The 23,235-nt window shown below is 54.6% G+C and overlaps 1 protein-coding gene across 7 annotated transcripts in view; it reads right to left on the bottom strand.

Annotated features, from left to right (window-relative positions):
• Window positions 1–23,235, bottom strand: part of COL18A1 (collagen type XVIII alpha 1 chain) — a 96,419-nt gene that overhangs the window by 41,283 nt on the left and 31,901 nt on the right. For 3 of the 7 annotated variants that reach the window (XM_043873688.1, XM_043873686.1, XM_043873685.1), the window contains exon 1: window positions 11,874–13,497. The exons of 2 other annotated variants lie outside the window; for them this stretch is intronic. In XM_043873688.1, the coding sequence (XP_043729623.1) occupies window positions 11,874–13,458 (1,585 nt within the window). In that variant the 5' untranslated portion in view covers window positions 13,459–13,497. Of the gene's footprint in view, window positions 1–11,873; window positions 13,498–23,235 lie in introns of those variants that run through there. 2 more of the 7 variants (XM_043873690.1, XM_043873689.1) reach the window with 1 other exon arrangement.

The raw sequence follows: 23,235 nt of genomic DNA on the forward strand, positions 1-23,235 counted from the left end.
GGCTCCAAGTGGGGCACAGAGACCCTCCGAAACCAGCCTGGCGGGAGAGGCAGGGGCGTGGCCTGCTGTAGACCCCGCCTCCCTAAAGTTTGCACCAGGAGCTGGATCAGGCCTCCACTTCCAACCCCCTGCTCAGACTCCACACTGGTACTTGGTCCCTGCTCGCGCTCCCACACTTGAGTCTCATGACATACCTGACATACGAAAGAGTGAGATCCGCACAGGGGTGCCCTGAGCTGAGTCTAGGAACAGCCCGGAAAGTTATACTCCCAGGAAGGGAGAGGATAAGGGGGCTGCATTTCCTGGGGGCCCCCTGTCTACCCACACGTGGTGCAGCGAGCCTCACCCAAGCCTCCCAGCCCTGTGGGTTTTACCAGGCGGCGGCTCCTCGCAGGGCTGGTGCTCACTGCCCTGGGTTCCTGCTGGGGGCCACAACCACCACCCCGCCTGGACAGGGCTGTGTGATGGGGGAAGGCAGGGCAGCTATCTCCCTCCCCCACTGCCCACGCTCCTCGCCCCACACAGTCTCATCCTTCCTCTCAAACTCTCCCTGGGCTGACATCCCTCCCCCTCCTCGGGGGGGTCAGTGGCACAGGCACACGTTCTCCAGCGACACCCGATGGTACGGAGCCCCCTCGGTGGCATGGGCCCAGGCTGGGACACAGCCCTGATGCCTGGACCTGCCCGAATGGGGCGGCTTCCCAGGTCTGCAGGTGCCATCAGCAGCCTGGACTGGAGATCCCTGGGACCAGCGGCATCAAGGTTAGGGGAAAGCAAGGCCCACCTCTCTGTCCAGGGGCTGTGGTCGCTGCCCGATACAGGACAGTAAACGCCAGCTCTGGGAGAGGCCCGCTCACCAGTGACATCCCTGGACACCCACATTGCCAGGCAGAGGGGCAAGGAGCCTCCAGGCCTTTCCTCTCCAGGCCCTCCCCCTACAACCTGGGTGGGCTCTGCCCCCAAAATGCAGTGCGCAGAGCAGCTCTTCTGGGAGGCAGCTGCTGGCGTGTGGGTGTCCTAACTAAGCTGAGTGTGCACACGGCTGTGTGTGCCTTTGACACTGTGGCCCTGTCAGTGTGTCCGTGTGTGGTAGGGCCTGGAGTCCGGCCCCAGAGTGCAGGGTCAGGCTGACCCGGACTCCCTGGAGCAGAGGGAACACATGCTGGACCCCAACTTCCCAAAGACAAGCCGTGTCTCTCAAAGAGTCCCCAGAGGACAAAGTATGAGAAGAGAAGAGACCAGCAGCGCCCACACAAGGATGAGGGTTTGCGGTACCTGCCAGACTAGTCCCACCAGGACAGCGGCGTCTTGCCTCTGAGCAGCCCCGACTTCCCGCATTGTGGGCTCCCCTTCAGCCTCACTCTACCCCTTGTAGGTGAGATCCTTATGCAGATGAAAAGTGGGGAACCGTCAGGGCAGACAGCAGCACCCACGGAACAATGGCCTGCCTCAGCACCTGCCCGGGGCGGATGGACCCTCACCGGGGCAGGGGACCTTCACAAAGACGGGCTCTGGGAGGCCAGCTGTCACTTTCTGCCCACAGACGGACACCACTGTCCACCCAGATGGTGTGGCTGTACGGTCCCTTTGCATCAGACATGCCCAGGACCCCAGTGTCCACTCAGGGAGATGCCCTGAGATTAAGGAGCAAGGGCCTTCAGCAGCCTGAGTGCCAGTAGCCCTGGTGCCCCATCTCAGCCGTCCCCGAAGTTAAGCGTGGATGTACCCCAGCCACATGCTTCCTCCTGGGCAGCTAGAACTTTTCCAGATTGATTAAGGATGCTGAGACACAGCAGCCCTGGGCCCCTGGCTGGAAGACAATAGCCTGATACAGAGACAGCCCCAGGGACCCCAGAGATGCATGAGCAGCTCCTTCCCAAAGTTCTCCCGTTTCCTCTCCATGCAATTCTCCATGGTTCCCATCAGGAATAATCTTCAGAATGCCACGGCCCTGAGATCACTGCTCTAGTCTCCAGTTACAGACATCTTGAGCAGGGGTGGGGGCGGGGGGGTGTTGTAGCCACACCTCCATGCAGATCTGGCAGCTGCTGGGCTGGAGGCGCTGGCCCAAGGCACTGGCCCAGCTGTCTCGGGGCGGAAACCAGCACCCCTCCAGCTAGTGAGTGCCTGAGCCGGGCTCTGGGAGCTCCAAGGAGTGCCCTCCTGGGAACACAGTGGGTGGCACCAAAGCAAGCTTGGGGCCTTCTGGACAGCCACACCCACCTCAGATCAAGGAATCAGGGGACTTGCCTAGTTGAAGACAGTTTCCCTTCTAGCAAACAGGCCAGCCAGGGCCCAGTGGGGTTTAGTCCAGGTACATAAGTTTGGCTCAACATAGCTATGACAAACCTAGACAGTGTATTAAAAAGCAGAGATATCACTTTGCCAACAAAGGTCCGATTAGTCAAAGATACGGTTTTTCCAGTATTCATGTTTGGATATGAGAGCTGGATCATAAATTAAGACTGAGCAGCAAATAAATGATGCTTTCAAATTGTGCTGGAGAACACTCCTGAGAGTCTCTTGGACAGCAAGGAGATCAAACCAGTCAATCCTAAAGGAAATCAACTCTGAATATTCATTGGAAGGACTGATGCTGAAGCTGAAGCTCTGATACGTTGGCTACCTGATGTGAAGAGCTGACCCATTGGGAAAGACACTGATGCTGGGAAAGGTTGAGGGCAAAAGGAGAAGGGGTGACAGAGGATGAGATGGTTGGATGGCATCACTGACTCAATGGACATGAGTTTGAGCAAACTGCAGGAGATAGTGAAGGATGGGGAAGCCTGCAGTCCATGGGATCCCAAAGAGTCAGACACGGTTTGGTGACTGAGCAACATTTGAAATCAATTAATGGAAACCATCACATCAATAAGCTAAAGAAGAGGAAATCACACGGTCTTATAGATGCAGAAAAAGTATTTCATAAAATCCTACACCTATTATGGTAAAACCTTCAGTAAACTAGGAATAAAGGTGAACTTCCCCAACTTGATAAATATTTTTTAAAAAGCTACAGCTAACATCATACTTACTGGTGAGAAATTTTAAGCTTTTTCACTAAAACCAGGTACAAGGTAAGGATGCCCCCTCACCGCTCTTTTTCAACCATCACAGATAATGTCGTAAGACAAGAAAAGGCAATAAAAGCACATAGGTTGGGGAGGAAGAAATAAAGCTGTTAATCTGAAATTGACATGCAAATCAAACTGCAGAAAATCCAAAATAATTATTCAAAAAATATTCCTGGAACTACTGATTATAGCAAGTTTGTAGGATTAATATAAGATTAATGTACAGAAGTCAATCATTTTCCTATATGCCATCGATGAACAAGTAGAATTTGATATTAAAACATGATACCATTTACATTAGCACCTCCAAGATGAAATATTTATATTTATACTACACATAAGTATGACAAATATATGCACAAGATCGACATGAGGAAAACTACAAAACTCTGACTAAAGAAATCAAAGAAGAACTAAACAAATGCAGAGATAGTCCATGTTCATGCATAGGAAGATTCAATATTGTCAAGATATTAGTTCTACCCAACTTTACCTATAGATTCAATACAACCCCAATAAAAATCACAGCAAGTTATTTTGGGGCTTTCAACAAACCAACTTTGAGTTTATACAGAGAGGAAAATACCAACTCAACACTTGAAGGAGAACAAAGTTGGAGAAGTAACACTGTCTTGTTTAAGACTTACTATACAGCTATGGCAAAAACAAGACCGGGAGCTGACTGTGGCTCAGATCATGAACTCCTTATTGCCAAATTCAGACTTAAACTGAAGAAAGTGGGGAAACCCACTAGACCATTCAGGTATGACCTAAATCAAATCCCTTATGATTATGCAGTGGAAGTGACAAATAGATTTAAGGGACTAGATCTGATAGAGTGCCTGATGAACTATGGACGGAGGTTAGTGACACTGTACAGGAGACAGGAATCAAGACCATCCCCAAGAAAAAGAAATGCAAAAAAGCAAAATGGTTGTCTGAGGAGGTCCTACAAATAGCTGTGAAAAGAAGAGAAGCGAAAAGCAAAGGAGAAAAGGAAAGATATACCCATTTGAATGCAGAGTTCCAAAGAATAGCAAGGAGGGACAAGAAAGCCTTCCTCAGTGATCAATGCAAAGAAATAGAAGAAAACAATAGAATGGGAAAGACTAGAGATTTTTTTTTAAGACTAGAGATCTTTTCAAGCAAATTAGAGATACCAAGGGAAGATTTCATGCAAAGATGGGCAAAATAAAGGACAGAAATGGTATCGACCTAACAGAAACAGAAGATATTAAGAAGAGGTGGCAAGAATACACAGAAGAACTGTACAAAAAAGATCTCAGTGACCCAGATAATCACAATGGTGTGATCACTCACACTCACCTAGAGCCAGACACCTTGGAATGTGAAGTCAAGTGGGCCTTAGAAAGCATCACTACGAACAAAGTTAGTGGAGGTGATGGAATTCCAGTTGAGCTATTTCAAATTCTGAAAGATGATGCTGTTAAAGTGCTGCACTCAATATGTTAGCAAATTTGGAAAACTCAACAATGGCCACAGGACTGGAAAAGGTCAGTTTCCATTCCAATCCCAAAGAAAGGCAATCCCAAAGAATGCTCAAACTACCACACAATTGCATTCATCTCACACACTAGTGAAGTAATGCTCAAAATTCTCCAAGCCAGGCTTCAGCAATACATGAACCGTGAACTTCCAGATGTTCAAGTTGGTTTTAGAAAAGGCAGAGGAACCAGAGGTAAAATTGCCAACATCCGTTGGATCATTGAAAAAGCAAGAGAGTTCCATAAAAACATCTATTTCTGCTTTATTGACTATGCCAAAGGCTTTGACTGTGTGGATCGCAATAATCTGTGGGAAATTCTGAAAGAGATGGGAATACCAGACCACCTGACCTGCCTCTTGAGAAACCTATATGCAGGTCAGGAAGCAACAGTTAGAACTGGACATGGAACAACAGACTGGTTCCCAATAGGAAAAGGAGTATGTCAAGGCTGTATATTGTCACCCTGCTTATTTAACTTATATGCAGAGTACATCATGAGAAACGCTGGGCTGGAGGAAGCACAAGCTGGAATCAAGATTGCTGGGAGAAATATCAATAACCTCAGATATGCAGATGACACCACCCTTATGGCAGAAAGTGAAGAAGAACTAAAGAGCCTCTTGATGAAAGTGAAACAGGAGAGTGAAAAAGTTGGCTTAAAGCTCAACATTCAGAAAACTAAGATCATGGTATCTGGTCCCATCACTTCATGGGAAATAGATGGGGAAACAGTGGCTGACTTTATTTTTTGATCTCCAAAATCACTGCAGATGGTGACTGCAGCCATGAAATTAAAAGACACTTACTCCTTGGAAGGAAAGTTATGACCAACCTAGACAGCATATTAAAAAGCAGAGACATTACTTTGCCAACAAAGGTCCGTCTAGTCAAAGCTATTGTTTTTCCAGTGGTCATGTATGGATGTGAGAGTGGACTATAAAGAAAGCTGAGGGCCAAAGAATTGATGCTTTTGAACTGTGGTGTTGGAGAAGACTCTTGAGAGTCCCTTGGACTGCAAGGAGATCCAACCAGTCCATCCTAAAGGAGATCAATCCTGGGTGTTCATTGGAAGGACTAATGTTGAAGCTGAAACTCCCAATACTTTGGCCACTTGATGGGAAGAATTGACTCATTAGAAAAGCCCCCGATGCTGGGAAAGATTGAGGGCAGGAGGAGAAGGGGACGACAGAGGATGAGATGGTTGGATGGCATCACCGACTCAATGGACAGGAGTTTGGGAAGACTCCGGGAGTTGGTGATGGACAGGGAGGCCTGGCATGCTGCGGTTCATGGGGTGGCAAAGAGTCGGACACGACTGAGAGACTGAGCTGAACTGATACAGCTATGGGAGTCAAGACAGTGTGGTCTTGGCAAAAGAAGAGACAAGGAGATCAATGGAACAGAATAGAGAGCCCAGAAAGAGACCCACATAAATATAGCCAACCTTGAATTAAAAAATCAAACAATATAATGGGGAAAAGATCATCTTTTCAACAAATGGTGCTGTAACATCTGGATATCACACGAAGAAAAAAAAAAAAAGAATCTAGACACAGACCCTACACCCTTCACAAAATTAACTCACAATGGATCACAGATCTAAATGTAAAGTGCAAAACTATAAAACTTCTAGAAGATAACAGGGGAGAAATGCTTAATGATTGTGTTTTTGGCAGTGACTTTTTAGATAAAACACAGACACAATTCATGAAAGGACGGATAAGCTGGACTTCCTAAAAATGAAAAACATCTGTTCTCCAAAAGACGCCATTAGGAGAATGAGCAGACAAGCCACAGACTGGGGGGAAAAACCTGCAAAACACGCATCACACGAAGGACTCTTATCCAAAATATACAAAGAACAGTTAAATCTCAACAAGAACATGAACAGCTTGACTGAAAAATGCACAAAAGGTCTAAACAGTCACCTCACCAAAGAAGAGGTAAGGATGGCAGATTGAAACGATGCTCCACATCAGCTGTCATCAGGAAAATGCAAAATGAAGCAAGGGAATTCCCTGGTAGTTAAGTAGTTAGGAATCCTCACTTTCACTTCTGAGTGTACGGGTTCAATACCTGGTCAGGGAACTAATATCCCACAAGTCACATGGCACAGCCAAAAATAAAAACAAAATAAAACAATGAGACATCACTACACATCTACCAGAATGGCCAAAATCTGGAATAACAACAACACCAAACGCTGGCGAGGATGTGGAGCGACAGAAATTCTCATCACTGCTGGGGGGTGGGGGTGCGTGCAGAATGGTGCAGCCACTTGGGAAGACAGTTTGGTAGTTTCTTATGAAACCAAACATACAGGAAACAGCAATCTTGCTTCTGGGTATTTAGTCAAAGGAACTGAAACCTGTTTCTACACTTAAACCAACACATGGATGTTTCTAGGAACTTTACTCATAACTGGGGGCTTCCTGGATGGCTCATCAGGTAAAGAACCCACCTGCAATGCAGGAGACACAGGAGATGCGGGTTCTGTCCCGGGGTGGGGAAGATCCCCTGGAGCAGGAAATGGCAATCCAGTCCAGTATTCTTGCCTGGAGAATTCCATGGACAGAGGAGCCTGGCAGGGTCCATGGGGTCATGGTCCATGTGTCCATGGTCCATGGGGTCACAAAGAGTCGGACATGACTTAGTGACTAAACAACAATAACAACTCTTAACTGACAAAACGTGGAAGGAACCAAGAAGCCCTTCAGTAGATGAGTGAATAAATAAACTGCAGTCCATCCCTACAATGGACTATCATTCAGCTAAAAATAAGCTATTAAGTCAAGAAAGACATGGAGGAATCTTGAATGCATAATGACTAAGAAAGAAGCCAATCTTTTACTGTATGATTCCAACTATATGACTCTCTGGAAAAGGCACAACTATGAAGACAGTGAAAAGATGGATGGTTTCCAGGAATTGGTGGGGGTAGGGGTGCACGGGAGGAGCACAGAGGATTTGTAAGGCAATGAAGATGTTGTCCAGCACTCAGCGTTTGGACTCTGGTGATTATGACAGCTCAATGCAGGCTCATCAGTGAAAGTGGGCCAGTAAGTGAGGGTGCTGACAGTGGGGGCAGCATGGGAACTCTCTATGCCCTCCTCTCAAGTTTGCTGTGAACCTAAAACGGCCCTAAAAAACATGGTCAAAACATCAGGCAAAGGATAACAAGAAAAGTAAGCAAATATTGCAACACCACATCAGATAAAACAGAATTCTAGATGAAAGCCACTAAGTGGGACAAAGGGGATGGTTATTTTGACAGCCCACCGAGACGTGATAAGCCCGGTCCTGCCCTGTGCACACAGCAAAAAGGGGAGAGTCCTCATTCATGATGCAGGTCCTGGGGCTCTCTCCCCGCCCACTGTCCCACGGGACAGGACGCGACCACCGCAGTAAGACAACCTGATCACGTGTCTAAAGAAAGGCCATCCTGTCCCTTCCTCACACACGTCAGGAAGGCTGTGGGGGCAGGGATCCTCACCCAGCAGCACAGAGGAAACACACAGAGGACGAGCATCTCAGGGACACACCGGGCTGGGAGTCCTCCCAAGAGGATGGAGAGGTGACCCACATCCCCGCAGACACGCCGACAGGTTTATCATGCTCGAATCTGCACACACGTGAGGCACGGCCTTGGTGGTGCGCAGTACATGGCTGTGGTGACGTGTAGCCAGTGGCCCTGGGGCTCCGGGAGGTGGGCAGGAGGGAGCCCTGGGCCGGGCCCCAGCGCCACAGGGGAGCCTACCGGCCTTGGGGAAGGTTTCTGATGATCTGGATGCCGACGGCATCCAAGCAGCCCTTGAAGAAAGCTCTGCATTCCACGTGGGGTGTCACCCAGCACACAAAGCCAGGCCACACGGGGGCTCTCAGGCCGCATGCGAGTCATTAACACAGACGTGAACATGTGAAGAACGAAGAAATGGGAAGGATGAGAGGGGTGACCCAGCTCTCCAGTGACACGGGGGACGTCCCAGACTGCACAGGAAGAGGGAACTTTCAGAGACACAGAACGTGGTCCCACGTCCACAAAGTGAGAGTCTCACGTACGTGTGGGCGCACACACATGCGCACAGACACGCTAACGGAGCCAAGTAACAGGCTCCAGGATGTCGGTCCTGCAGCATCTGGAGCCCAGGGCTCTGCAGGTGTGACAGCTGGAACAGCCCTCAGGACGAGGGCCCCACCCGGCCCCACCACGCCCTGAGCAGAGAGCTCTCCCAGCCAGGAGGGAGCCAGAGCAGCCTGGGAAGGGCTGGCCGACTCCACGGGCTTGACGATGGAGGGAGGGCGGTGAGCCAAGGAATGCAGGCGCCTCCAGAAGCTGAAGAGACAGAGACCGAGCCTTCCCTGAGCCCTGGGAGGAACACAGCCCCCCACACCTTGCTTTTGGCCCCAAGAGGCTGATTTCAGACTTCTGACTCCAAAGGTTACACATCTATGTTCACTGGAGCCCCCAAGTCTGTGGTCATCTGTCCCCGTGGCCCTAGCACACACACACCACATCTGTGTGAATCCACAGCCGCTCCATCTGCAGGGCGCTGAGTCCAGCCCTCTCCTATGAGGCCTGGACCTTGATGAGTGTGCTCACGACCAGCTGGGACGAAAATCTAACGCAGAGGAGAAGCAGCCCAGGATGAGACAAGCGCAGTGGCCCCAGAGGCTGAGAGGCAGGTGTGGGCGGCCTTGGGCTAGAGTGTGTGGTTTGCAGGAGGAAGGGCCGCTCTGAGCTCTGGCTGCTCTGAACGCTCCTTCCTCCAGGCTGAGCCCCCTTATCTGCAAAACCTGCCTCTTCCAGGCGGGGCCCCCGCCCCATCTCTCTGACCCCAGCTCGGTCCTCACTCACTCACTCACTCACAGGGGGACAGCCCCCTCTCTGGCCCACCTGGCAGGGACCCAGAGGAGCTGGGATGGGCGTGTCCCGCTCTCCCTGTGTGGGTCCTCACTCACTTTATTCTGAGGGTCTCCAATGGTGTGCTGCCCTCACAGAGAGAGGAGGGGCCGGGACACTCCCAGCCTGACTCTGATGGGCCAGGGTACCCAGTGGGGAGCGGGCGCAGCTCAGGGCCCAGCCTGACCATGGACACAATGGAGCTGGTGCGGCCTTGACGGCTGCAGCCACTCTCTCCCTTACCGGCCATATGGCACTGGGGCCCGGCACAGGGCTCCCTCCTGACCATCTCCCTGGAGGTCCTCCCTTCCCAGGGAGGAAGCAGGTCCAGGGAGGTGCTGTGATAGGCTGGACAAGGCTGCGGCCTCAGGCTGAAGAGCCAGGACAGAGCAACTGTCCACGCACCACAGACCACCATGAGGGGAGTGGGCCCGTCTCTGCTGTGAGGTGGAGGAAGGGGGTGCTGGTGCCATTGGAGGCAGGGGTGGAGCCCTGCGGGGAGCCTGCTGGGGCCTGGGGAGGCAGCACCTAGCACCTGTGGCTTGGCCACCACCCAGAGATGGCCTGCGCCCCCCCAGCCTACCCTGTGGCCCCAACACGCCAGCAGCCTGAGAAACTCACTCAATCAGAGACAGTCTCATCCCAAGGCCCCTTCCCCGGTGCACAGGGGCAGAGGGACTGTCCAGCCCAGTGCAGGGGACCGGAGTGGGTGGGTGGTTGCCACCAAGAGGCCAGAGGAGGGGAGAATGCTCCAGCCCTGGGCCCGTGGGTCCCTGGGGTGATGGACATCCGAGTGCAACAGAGAATCTCCCAGGCTTCTGCTCAGAACACGGCCTCCCGCACAGGCCGGGGCCCTGCCAATGTGAGCAGATGTCCAGTGGAAAGTCCCTTCAGGCCACTCCTCAGGCCAGCTGCGGTCAAGGAAATTCCACACCCCACGCAGCCTGGCCAGGGCCTTGCCCGCACGAGGCCCACCCCCCACCCGCCCCCAGCCCCAGGCCTGCTACAGCTGATCTCTGACCCGAAGGGGACCTGGGCCCTGCCCAAGGCCCAGCAGAAGGATGTGTGTGTGTGTGTTCAGGGCCCTGGAGGGAACGCCTGGCCCCACCCTCACCCCTCACACTATGGGGCAGGAAGAGGAGGTGGGCTTTTGGGTGGGACTGGGGTCCTCCTGGAAGGACACCTCCCTGCAGGGCTGCCCCGGCCCCGTGGACTTGGCGGGGACAGGGCAGAGAGGGCCCAGGCCAGCTCAGCGTGCGGATGTTCCAAGCAGTGACTGTGGGGGGAGGAGGACATGTGGCTCACTGCGGACACCCCCTGCCCCCCGCAGGGTGAAGTCAATGCCTTCTGTGCCGACATGCCTGGGCACAGCCCTGCTCTGCCCTCAGCCCTGCTCACAGGGGCCGCCACAGGCCCTGGGCTCTGCACACACCTCAGACGCCCTCCTGGAGCAGGTCCTGCCCAGGCTGCTCCTAGGAGGTCCTTCTGTCCACCCTGCTCACACACAGGGTTCAGCCACCATCACCCCGCGCATCACCCACACACGTTCCCCAGGAGCCCAGCAGGTGACACTCCCTCTCGCGGTCCAGGGCAGCCACCCGTCCCCGCACTGGGCCAGCTCCAAAGCCCAGTGACTCTGCAGACCAATGAGCAGGTCGAGGCTGTTCCCCACAACACCACAGGGCTGGGGGGACAGGACACACACAGCGGGGCAAGGACAGGACAGGCCAGCAGAGCAAATCGACAGTGGGCTCGTGTGAGGGCCCAGCCCCACCATGGACGCAGAGGGAGCTGGGGGGCCCAGCAGCTGTGGTGGCCCATCCACCCCCTACTGGCCACATGGTGCTGGGGTGCAGTCCCGGTGGGGACACGGCCCGCAGGAGGGAGGGACCCAGGAGGGACCCTCCCCCTGCCCAGGAATGGAGAGGCTCTGGAGCTCACAGGCTGGCTGGCGGGGCTGCTATGAGCCCCTCAGACTCACTGACCGCTGGGTGGTCAAGACCTCTGGACTTTCAGGGCCCCCACCCCTGCGGGCCCCTCGACCATGCAGGCTGGGACACAGAAAGGACCTGAGACACTGCGGCCCAGTGACCAGGAGCAGTGACCAGAAATCAGTGGTCTATCTCGTCTATGCCTCCGTTTCCCCTCTCTGACACGCACGTGACATGTGACCCCGGGGCCAGGGGAGACCTGCTGTCACATACAGACCTCTGGTCTCAAGCCTGCCTCTCAGCCTCCCCAGGCCTCTGCCTCCTCCTGGAAAGGAGGCCCCATCCGGCCTCCTAAGGGCGTGACATCAGGGCCAGCAGGGCCTCCAAGCCAGGCTCACGCAGCCCTGGCTGAGCTCTCCCGGCTGGACCGACGGGAAAGCAGGTGGCGGGCGGGCCGTTACCTGCCAGTGGCCCTATGAACACACAGTGCCCATCCTCGCGGGCCGGGAGCGAGGCACAGAGGAGTGGCAGCCCGCGCCCGTCCAGGCGGCTCCAGCATGCGTCCTCCAGGGCCTCACAGAACTGGCGACAGGGTGGTGGGCCGGGTGGCAGGCCGGGCCCGCAGGGGGGCGCCAGCAGCAGGCAGAAGAACCAGGCCAGGAAGCGGTGGCAATGGGTCCGGAGCAGCGCCCCCCAGGCTGGGACCGCGGCCTGCACCTCCTCCCGACTTGCGTGGCGGAGGTGGTTGGGCCACCAGGAGTGCCTGATGCCCAGGTGGCCGCAGAGGGCCAGGGAGGGTGGCAGGGGCAGGCAGCGGCCAGCGGTGGTGGGGACAGGCTGCCCAGTGGCAGCCGGCTCACCAGCCCCAAGCAGTGTGGACTTGTTAGCAAGACCAGGCCCCGCAGAATTAGCCACGTGGGGAGACCAAGCACCATTGTCCACAGTTAGAGCCGAGATTGCAACGTGAGACAGCTTGGCAGGGGAGTCAGAGGAGAGAGCCCAGAGGGCAGTGTGCCTGCCCAGGGAACCCATCACCAGGGGAGGTAGAGGCGGCGTGGGCCGGCGGTCGTCAGGGTGTTGGTGGCCGGGACGGGCTGCCGCAAGCAAGAATCCTTCACCGTCCAGCTGCAGGGGCCGCCCGAGGGGCAGCTGGTGTCCCCGGGGAGGCCCCCGGGTCGGCCCGAAGGAAAGAGAAAATCTACCTGGGGTAGGCAGTACCAAGGACTCCCTGAACCAGGGTCTGCCCAGGGAGGGCGGCAGCTGGGTGGGCACTGGCAGGGTGCCGGCCTCGGTCCTCTGGGTGTCTGGAGAGCTCAGGGCCCCGGTGCTCGGCTGGAGGGTGGTCCCGCTGTCCTGGGGGGTGCTGGAGGGTCCAGGGGTGGAGAGGGGGTCCGTGGTGTCCGTGGGGGGCGGCATCCCTGCCCTGGCGGAGCCCTTGGCCGGGGCGGTAGAAAGGGGGTCTGTGGGGGTCGTGGGGGCTGGCGTCCCTGCCCTGGCAGAGCTCTCGGCAGGGGTGGTGTCCTTAGTGTCGTCCCACAGCTGGACGAAGCTCCGGATGCCCTGAGCCACGTTCAGGATCTTGGCTCCGACGCCGGCGATGTTCTCCTCCTTCAGGTCCAAGCTCGCGGTGGAGGCCGTGGGGCCAGCGGGGCTCTGGCCCTGCCCTGCCTCCGGCCTCTGCAGAGGGGTTGTGGGGCTGGCAGAGACTTTCCACCAGTCGGTGGGAGCATCCCGGGGGGCCACGTGCGTGGTGGTATCCTCTGTGGGCCACACAGGTGAGCTGCCCGGGGTCTTGGAGGCTGGTGCAGCTGTGGGCTGGGCACTGTTCCTGGGCCATAGCCAGGACAGCAGGTCAGCCTGGGCGGCCGAGAGGCAGCAGGCAAGCAGCAGGAGGCCGTAGTGGCCGCGGCGGCGGCTGCTGGGGTCGGGAGCCATGGGGCTGTGTGCTCCTCGGAGCAGCAGGCGGCCTCTGCTGTCAGGAGGTGGGGCCAGCCCGCTCCGCCTCCCGCTCCCCCACCCATCCCCGGCCAGCAGCCAGCTCCCCATTCATGCATCTGGGCGGCTCCTCCTTCTACCTTTCTACTTCAAGAGGGAAAACAGGCAAATCTCCACGCAAGACGACAGCACTCCCCCCCCACCCCAAGAATGCCTCACACTTCCTAGAAGCAGTGGAAGACCTCCCCCGCCAGAGGCCAAAGGGCAGCGGCAGAGCCCTCAGAGGAGTTCCCAGCTCCCTCCGCTGGGACCCAGAGGATCCCTGGGCCCTTCCAGACTGCCATCGAGTCCCTGCTCGGGTGTGTGGGAATTGGGTGGGCTCCGGCCAGCACCTTAATCCCCTGAGGGTTGGGGGCGGGGGGGTGCTCCTGCGTGCTCTGGGGCTTCAGGAAGGATCCTCTTCCTCGCCCTGCAGCCTGCAGAGCCCAGACCTGAGAAAGCACAGGGCAGAGGCCCTCAAGGGCATCTGACCTAGGTAGGGCTAGGAATCTCAGGAGAGTGGGGTGCAGCCCCCAGGCCCCCATGCCCACCACCCTCTGCACTTGGAGTCACTTCAACTGGGAAAAGCCTGGAAGCCTGGCCTTGGGCCACAGCTCTGGAGCAAAGCTGGAGCTTAGAAACCACTGGGCTTGCTCTGAGTCCTTCCTCCTGCTGCAGCTGCTGAAATGTTCAAGGTCCAGCCCCTGGGGCCTGCTCAGAGTCGCCTGCTCCCTAACCCACCTGGCTCTGTCCCCCCATGGACACCTGACTTCCCTCACTCCATCTTGCCAGAGATCACAGCCTCTTTTTCACTTTCACTTTTAAAACGTGCTCAGTCACACCAGCCCTCCATCTCCATGGACTGGAACCAAGGTCTCCGGCGACACTTCCGGTGTTTGAGTTCGCCTGAGTATTTCGCTCAGGCCTGGGAGTTTCTGATCAACTCTTGAGAATTGCCCCCAAAGGGACAGCACGGCAGTTGGGAATCTACATGAAAGCAAAGGAAGACTATGGACTTGATGAGATCAAAGTCTCCAGACAAACAGAGGTCCTCCCCATTGCCACTCCTCAGAGCTCAGCCTAAGAGCAGGGAGGAGGGCTGGGCGAGTAAACCCTGCCTGTAGGCCCTGGGCATCAGCCTCCTCTAGACATCGCTCGGTGCCCCTTCCAGGGGTGTCCCACACTGGGGTCTGCTAGGAGGCCGGGGAAGCCAGGCCGGCCTGCAGCTGGACTCCTCCCACCCAGTCCCAGCTCCTTCCTTCATGAAACCTCAAACCTGCCTGCTCAGTCATGTCCAACTCTTTGTGACCCTATGGACTGTAGCCCGCCAGGCTCCTCTGTCCACAGGATTCTCCAGGCAAGAATACTGGAATGGGTTGCCATTTCCTCCTCCAGGGGATCTTCCCAACCCAGGGATTGAACCCCCGTCTCCTGAATTGGCAGGCAGATTCTTTACCACTGAGCCACCAGGAAAGCCCTCAGATGACACAATTCCTCGTCTAGGACACAGGAATGTGGCCCCAAGAGCTTACATCCTCCCAGAGCCTGCTTTGGGGTGTGGGGAGAAGGCCCCGCTGCCACAGCAGCCTTGCCTGGGACTCACGGCTGGTGTGGGTGTCTGACTCGGAGGATGCTGCCCCCTCCCCACTCAGCATCTGCCCTCGGTGCTGCCCCTTCAATTCTCCTCCCCCTGGGAGGGGCCCCAGGCGGCAGCAGGAGGACGGGTGGGGGGGTTTTCCCCCAACAAGAGGGCCCGGGGCAGTACCACCTCCAAGCTCTGTCCCATGCTGACCACCTGATGGGCAGTCTGTAAAGCAGTGTCCACAATCGCCAGGCCGGGGCCCAGCTCCCGCCTTCACCCTGGGCCTGCACACAGCATGGCCAGCAGTGCTCACGGTAAGGATTCCTCGGACAGTTGACCAGGGGCCAGAGCCTGGGAGACGGGAGCCCAAGTGGAATCTAGGTGGTCTACATACGTGCCCACACACGCCTGCACATGCCCAACACTCACTTTGGCAAAGACACGTGCTCCCTCCTGCAGGCTTACATCATCACACGCAATCTCACGCCTCCCCACACACACAGGTCCACACACACACCACACTCCACGCTAGACCCCACGTGTGCCCTGCATGCCCGGTACACCAACTGCCCTCTGCCCAAGTTCCCCAGGATCCCCGTCCACTCCAGGCTGTGGCTGGGCCCAGTTCAAGATAAGGATGCTATCGATAAGTGCTATCCAGGGGGCTGGGCAGCATGGGGTCAAAATCATGGTTCAGGACAGCAGACACAGGTCTCCTCTGGAAAAGGGCGGGGGAGCACCATGTAAGCCAACATCTGGGTCCCACCATCCATCCCAGAATTCTTAGAAACGCCAGAGAACGTTCTTGCTATTTGCTGCCACTAATGTGATTTTACGCCTAAAAGTCTCGGGAAAAATCTCAGGACAGAAATTCCAAAGGCCCTTCCCCTTCTCCGGGCACGTCCTGGAGGGGGACCCTGGGCCCAGTCAAGGGACAGCCCCTGAGCCGTCAGCATGGGGATGCCCTGTTCCCCTTGGTCCCGGGCCTCAGCTGCTCCCTGGGGCCCCTCAGTAGCCCCAGCCCCGCACGCACTTGTTCACCTCACCCTGATTGGGAGAGCCAGGAGCACGGAACCGAGCTGCTGTGGTCTGCCTGCACTGAGTACCCACGCCACCCCCGGTAGGCCCCCCCACTCTCCCCGCCAGACCCCACTTTTCCTCCCCACCTTCTGGAGGCCAAGGTCACCTCCCAGCACTCTGAGAACATCACACGTCCACCTCCTCTGAGAACACCAGCACGGCTCTGCCCCAGGCCTCGGCTCTCATTGGGAAGCAACCTGTCGAGGTGCTGGTCTGAGACCGCGCCCCCCACCGCCCCCGCCAGGTCACACACCTGTACACACGTTCACGTGCACAGACTCACATGCACATGCACACACCCACAAGCGTACATGCACATGGGCACAGCAGCATTCAGAAAGCCTGCGGTGCAGACCAGGCTCCCTGCTGGCTATGGCCGCCACAGGCCTGCCTGGGCCAGCCCATCGGGATACACAGGGTCTGAGCCTCAGGGCCCTGCGGAGGGTCCGTGCTCAACGTGGAGGCCGGATAATCTTCCCTGAGCTGCCCATGGGGACGGAGGAGGGGAAACGGTCTGGAGAGAAACCGCTGGAAATGGCTGAAACACAAATACCTCTGGGTCAGGGGCCATGTTTCTGGGCCCCCAGGTTAGGAGTGACCAGGATCCGGGAATTCCTGGTGAGCCAGGAATTCACTGGGTCCAGGACCAGAAGCCAACAACAGCACAGTTCCTGCTGGGTCTCCTTCTGCAAGCTCTTACACACCCCTCAAGGCCTCAGGCCCTGCGCTTACTGCCCTGCAGCTCCAGAGAGGGCTGCCCTGCCTCAATGATGACGCCCCCCGGCCCCGATGGTGTGGTAGCTTCCGTTTTTTATCAACCTGCTTTCCTCCTGTATTCAGATTCCATGCTGCCACTACTTAAGTCAAGTTATCCGGCATGGGTTGCCTGCCCGCCGCCCCCTCCCCACCTCCATCACCTGCAGAACTGTCTCTGGTGACCTCTGACCCTTGGAGGACATGGAGTTTCTGTCTGAAGTTTCTTGGACACTATCGAATACAGCTGGGTATTTTAATTTATAGAAGAGAATTCTCAACCCAGTGGAGACATGAAGGTGGTGTTGGGAATAACAAGGTGGCTTTCTGTCTCACAGGTTCTGGGAAATCTTGGGAATCTTGCAGGTGTTAGGTGACCCCTAGCAAAGCTTCAAGTGGATTCCCTTCTCTCCTCATGCCAGGAACACCCCACCCCCACCAGGACACCCCACACCCCCAGCTGAAAGGCCCTCCTTGCTTCTCCGCCCATGCACAAACCAAGCAAACACCTCTACCCTATTTATTCCCTAAAGGGCTCGCCAAATGCATGGGTGCCTGAGTGTCTATAGGTGTGTGTCTGTGTGTCTCTGATGGGTGTCTTAGTATATCTCTGTATATGCAAGTGCATGTCTGTGGACCCACACGTGTACATGTGTCTCGGGTCTGGGTGCGCTGTGTCCACTCCCCTGTGCACACGGCTGTCTCAGGTTTCCAATGCCAGGGAGGCCCCCTGGCGATCAGGGAAGTCCCACCAGGTCGGGGTTTGCTAGCCGCCCCTGGGGTCTGCACAACCCAGGGATGGGCATTAGGACTTGCATGTGACAGGGCTGAGCTCAGCCTTCTGCTTGCACCTTCTCTTCGGAATGACGCCCAAATGACGCCCAAATCCAAAGCCAACTGAGTCGCTCCCTCACTGGCCCTCCTGGGGCCTCTCTGAGGGCACCTGGGCACCGTCCTTATGGGACAGGTCTCTCTGGTTCAGGATCACTCCCCCTCCAAGCACCAGGGGGGCTGAGGGGCCCACCACCCCCTAGAAGAGGACCCAGCACCCAGAACTTCCGAAAGGTTCTGCCTCACACCCCTGCCTCGCCCATCGCCCCGCCCCGCCCCCTACATCACCACGCCCACTGCCCCGCCTCTCATCCCGCCCCGCCTCCTGCCCTGTGGTTCACCAGGGTTTGTTCCGTCTTGTTGGCTGGACTGGTTTGGATTCCTGAATAATGTGATCTTTCATTTCCATTTTTTAAAAAGCACAAACACCCACATGTGAGCAGAAGTAATCTGAGAACAAAGAGATGAGCGTGTCCAGGACCGAGGTCCAGGGCCACAAGCTCAGAGGAGGGCCTTGTCTGCCCGGCTCTTGGGGGCCCTGCTGCTGGGGCCTCAGACGTCCTGGGCCAGGGCAGGGTCTCCCCTGAGGCCCTCCAAGTGGTCTGCCTGGGGCTGCCCACATCTGCCCAAAGGCCCCCAAGCCAGCACCCCTCCTCAGGTCATCTGGGGTTCTCTCTCTTGCCCCTGAGGACCAGACACTAGAGATTGTTCAATATGCGTGGGCCAACGGGAGCTGGCCAGCCCTGGCAGGTGTCCCCAGGCCCCTGCCTGATGACCGGCCAGCCCTGGCAGGTGTCCCCAGGCCTCCGAGGAGAGGGCTTGAGAAACAACTGTTCCAGCACCCACTGCTGGGGCACAGGCCCCCGGGGCAGCGGCACGTCCAGTAAAGACCTGTACGTGGTTGACACTGTTTCCAGCCCTTCAAAATGGAACATGACCCCTCGTTTCTCTGTGTCCAACTAGCCTGTAGCATCCAGAGTGTCCAGACGTCCTACCCCAGCCCTGTGTTTCACGGCGACCCTTTCGATCCACAGGGACAGAGGCCCTGTTGCTGGGTGGGGTGGCGGCAGGCTCTATGCGGACCACTGGCGGGGCCCCTGCCCCAGCCTTTCCTCATGGCCACTGTCCACCCTCAGGTTGCCGGGAATATTGAGTGGTCAGGCAGTGGGAGGCCAGGCAGCCGGGGCTACAGGTCAAGGCCCATGGGTACCTCCCCTCACTGTGGGTGTCGGTCACCTGAGGACCCACCTGGCTGCATGGCCAGTGAGAGCCACGCACACAGACCCAAGGACCAAGGGTGGCAGGCACATCGCAACACTCTCTGATTTTTGACTGCCAGGCTGTCTGGCCCTGCCACCTCTGTCCTTGGGCGTCATTTAACCTACTTCTTCTCCCAAGGGCTGTGACCCCAAGGCTGGGTCAAGCAGGGGTGGGCAAGGGGCCACCTGGAGGGAAGGAGAGCCCCAGCCTCCATCCCAGACTCCTCTGTGGGTGACATTGAGCCTTGGGAACACTCCAGCCCCTAGATCCACACCAATCATCACCCTGCACTCAGAGAAGTGGGCCTCTCCCGCAAACCCACCACTGGCCTGAGGGTGACAAGAAACACTGCGGCCCCTCCGGCCCCCACAGAGCCAGTTCTTGGAGAGGTGAGCATGGCAGGTGGAGACCCCCTGTTGGAGGGGTCGTCAAGGGAGGTGAAAGGTGGTCGCAGAGCAGAGATGCTCAAGATATGGACACGGCTCAAGGAACAGGCACCTTCCCGAAGGGGCCGCCCAACAGCCACCAAACACCGATGCCCTCCCAGCTCCCAGCTCCTGGCTCCCGGTGGAAGGTCACATGGAGGACACGTGCACGCCTGTCCAGGGGATGCCCCGAAGCCTGAATCTAAACATGAGGAAGCAGCTGGACAACTCAGACAGGGTGTTTCACAGGACAGTGGCCAGACTGTCCAGAAACATCCGCGTCAGGAAAGCGAGGTGGGAGGGACCATCCAAGGTGAGAGACTGAGGAGCCACGGCCACCAAGGGCCACATGATGCCTCGATGTGCCCAGGCCACCGAGCAGAGACAAGGGCCAGGTTCATAAAGGATGTCACTGGGACCTGGAGAGCCCTGTGAGTATGGCCTATTCATCAGAGAACAGGCAGACAGGTGTGATGTCCCCGCTACAGGAGACAAACACAGGAAGGCCAGGCAACAGGTTGGGATGTGGCACTCACAGCAACGAGAGGAGCGTGTGCATGTGCATGGGGATGTGAGTGTGGACACACACGTGGACGCATGGTTTGGCTCTGCAACAGACATGGACAGGCCTGGGGAAGAAGGGGAACCATGGTGAAGGGCGCATGTGAGCAGACTCCGCATAGTCTTTCTGACTTTTCTGCAGGTTTGCAACGTTCCCACAAGAGAAGTTCACAGGGAGAGCAGAGCTTGCCTCCTGTGTCCACCTGGCGCACTCTCTCTACTGCCTGTCTCCAGAAATGCAGCTGGCTCAGCAGAGGGGGGTCAGACCTGCTTTCTAGGCACATCCCAACCCTGGGGCCACACGTGGGAGTTACCCTGGCGAGCCTTCAAACCCCCCTAGCAGGTTGCCCACCAGTTGGGAGCAGGTCCCAGCTTCCCTGAGCACCCAGCAGGCAACACCACTACCAATTTCCCTTAATTGACATCATTTATGTTCAGATTCCAGGTAGCCCTAGTGGTAAAAGAATCTACCTGCAATGCAGGAGACACGGGTTCAATCCTTGGGTTGGAAGATGCCCTGGAGGAGGAAACGGCAGCCCACTCCAGTATTCTTGCCCTTAGAATCCCATGGACAGAGGAGACTGGCAGCTTCAGTCCATGGGGTCACACAGAGTCGGATAGGACTTAGCACATCAGCACGGCACCACAAAACAAAAGACCTAAGCATGCTTCCTCAGTCAGGCTGTAGACTCTTCAGGAATCATCCAAACTCCATCCCCCAAAGCAGAGCAGACACGGCTACAAGCTCTAAAACTCCTTTAAGAACTGAGGGGTGCTTCTATACTTTGTTCTTCTTTTACAAGATTGCTATGCTGGGTGCCTTGCCATCCCACATGGATATGAGGGTCAGTTGGCCAGTTCCTACAAGGATACCAGCGGGATGGGGTGGGGGCTGCACTGGCTGGAGGTGGTATCAGGGGGTGACGTCATGTTAACAATGAGAAGTCTTCCAGTTCGAGAACATGCGGTGTTTTCCCTTCATTTCTCTCTACATTGGTTTTTAGTTCTCAGAGTGTACGTTTTACACTTACTTCTTTGTTAAACTTATTCCTAAATATTTTACTCTTTTTGATGCTTCTGTAAATAGCATTTATTTTTTTCTAAATTTCACTTCTGGATTGTTCATTGCAAGTTATTGAGAAATACAATTGGTTTTTACACTGATTTTGTATCCTTGCAAACTTGCTGAATTTATTTCTTGTGATAATTTTTAGCATAAATTATACTCTACATAAATAAGATCACAGCATCTGTGAACAGAGTACAATGTTGAATAGATGGGGTGAGAGGGGATGTCCCTGCCTTGGCCTGATCTTTTGGGAAGTGCCCAGCCTCTCACCAATAAGTACAATGTTAGGCATGGGTCTTCAGAAATGCCTTTTATTGACTTGAGGAAGTGCCTGCTTCCTAGTCTGTTGAATGTTCTTATCATGAAAGGGTGTTGGACTTTCTCTAATGTCTTTTCTGTATCTATTGAGATGATCATGTGATTTTTATTTCATTGATTGTATATATTGCATTAATTTTTAGACATTAAACCAAACGTGCATTCCTGGGATAAAGCCCATGGGTCATGACATAATTCTTTCTCTGTGACTGGATTTAGTTTGCTAAGTCTTCTAAGGGTTTTTGTGATGTAAGAAGTATTGGTCTGTAGTTTTCTGTGTTTGTGGTATCTGTACAGTTTTGGCCTCATAAAATGAGCTGGGATGTGTCCTCCCCCCCCACCCCTTATTTTCTGAAAGAGTTTGTGAAGAGCTTGTTTTAATCCTTCTTTAAAATGTTAGTAAAAATCAGCAGTGAAGCCGAGTTTTTCTTTATGGGAAGTTTATGGATTACCAATTGAAACTCTTCATTTGCTACAGATCTACTCAAATAATCTATTTCTTATTGAATTTCAGTAGTTTGTCTCTCTAGAAATGTGTTCACTTCATCTAAGTTGTATAGTTTGTTAACATATAGTTGCTCACAGTTTTGGGTTAGAACAGCATGCAGGGTTAGAACAAAACTAGAGGATTCACATTTCCCTATTTCAAACCTTCCTAAAATGCTAAGCAACCAAGTCAGCATGGTACTGGCATGCAGACAGGCGATAGATGAGTGAAACAGAACCAAGAATCTTGAAATAAACTCACACATCTATGGTCAACTGACTTTTGACAAGGTTGCCAAAACTATTCCATGGGGAAAGAATAGTTTTCAACAAATGGGCTGGATAGCCACAGGCAAAAGATGTGGCTAGACCCTTACTTCACACCATGTACAAAAATCAGCTTCAGATGGATCAACATCGAAATATAAGGGATGAAAGTAAAAGAAAAACTCGTTCTTACTGGAAAACACAGAATAAATCTTCACAAGCTTGGGTTTGGCAAAGGATTCTTAGATATTAGATATTCTTAGATACGACACCTAAGCAACAGGAGAAAAAAATAGATAAATTTGACTTCATCAAAACTGAAAAACTTTGTGCTTCAAAGGACACAGGAAAGTGAAATGACAACCACAGTATGGAAGAAAATACTTGCAAATCACATACCCAAGAAGAGATTCTATCTGGGACATATAAAGAACACCTACAGCCAAACAATAAGAAGAAAATCCATTTTTTGAAATAGACAAACAGTCTGAATAGATATTCCTCCGCTGAAGACATAGAAACAGCTAACAAGCACCTGAGAAGATGCTCCACAGCACCAGTCATCTGGAAAACATAAACGGGAGCCACAGTGAGATACGGGTCACACCCACTCAGAGGGCGAGAGTCAAAAATATAACTGCAAGTGCTGGAGAGATGCAGGGACGTCACAGCCCTTATCCCCTCCTGGCCCGAGTGTAAGATGGGCAGACGCTTTGGAAGAGCCTAGCAGTTCTTCAAATGGTTAAGCAGAGTTACCCTGTGTCCCAGAAATTCCACTCTGGATTGATGTTGAGAGACGAAAGCATGTGTCCACACAAAATCTTATGCATGAATGTTCACAACAGCACCATTTGCTTCAGCCAAAAGGAGGAACAATGAAGTGTCCCCAACTGCTGATGGTCACATGGGCGGTCCATCCACACAGTGGAGTGTGGCTCAGTCATGAAAAGAAGGAGGTCCTGACACACACCACAACACAGATGACGCTTGAACACACAACATTCAGTGAAACAGCCACACACAAAGGTCACATAAAGACTCCATTTACATGAAATAGAATAGGGAAATCTATCAACCCCAATGCTGAGAAAGATTGAGGGCAGGAGAAGGGGATGATAGAGGATGAGACGGTTGGATGGCATCCCTGACTCAATGGACATGAGTTTGAGCAAACTCCGGGAGATGACGAAGGACAGGGAAGCCTGGTGTGCTATAGT

Source organism: Cervus elaphus, chromosome 19 (assembly GCF_910594005.1).
Source record: "Cervus elaphus chromosome 19, mCerEla1.1, whole genome shotgun sequence".
In the NCBI taxonomy this organism is placed as follows: Eukaryota; Metazoa; Chordata; class Mammalia; order Artiodactyla; family Cervidae; genus Cervus; species Cervus elaphus.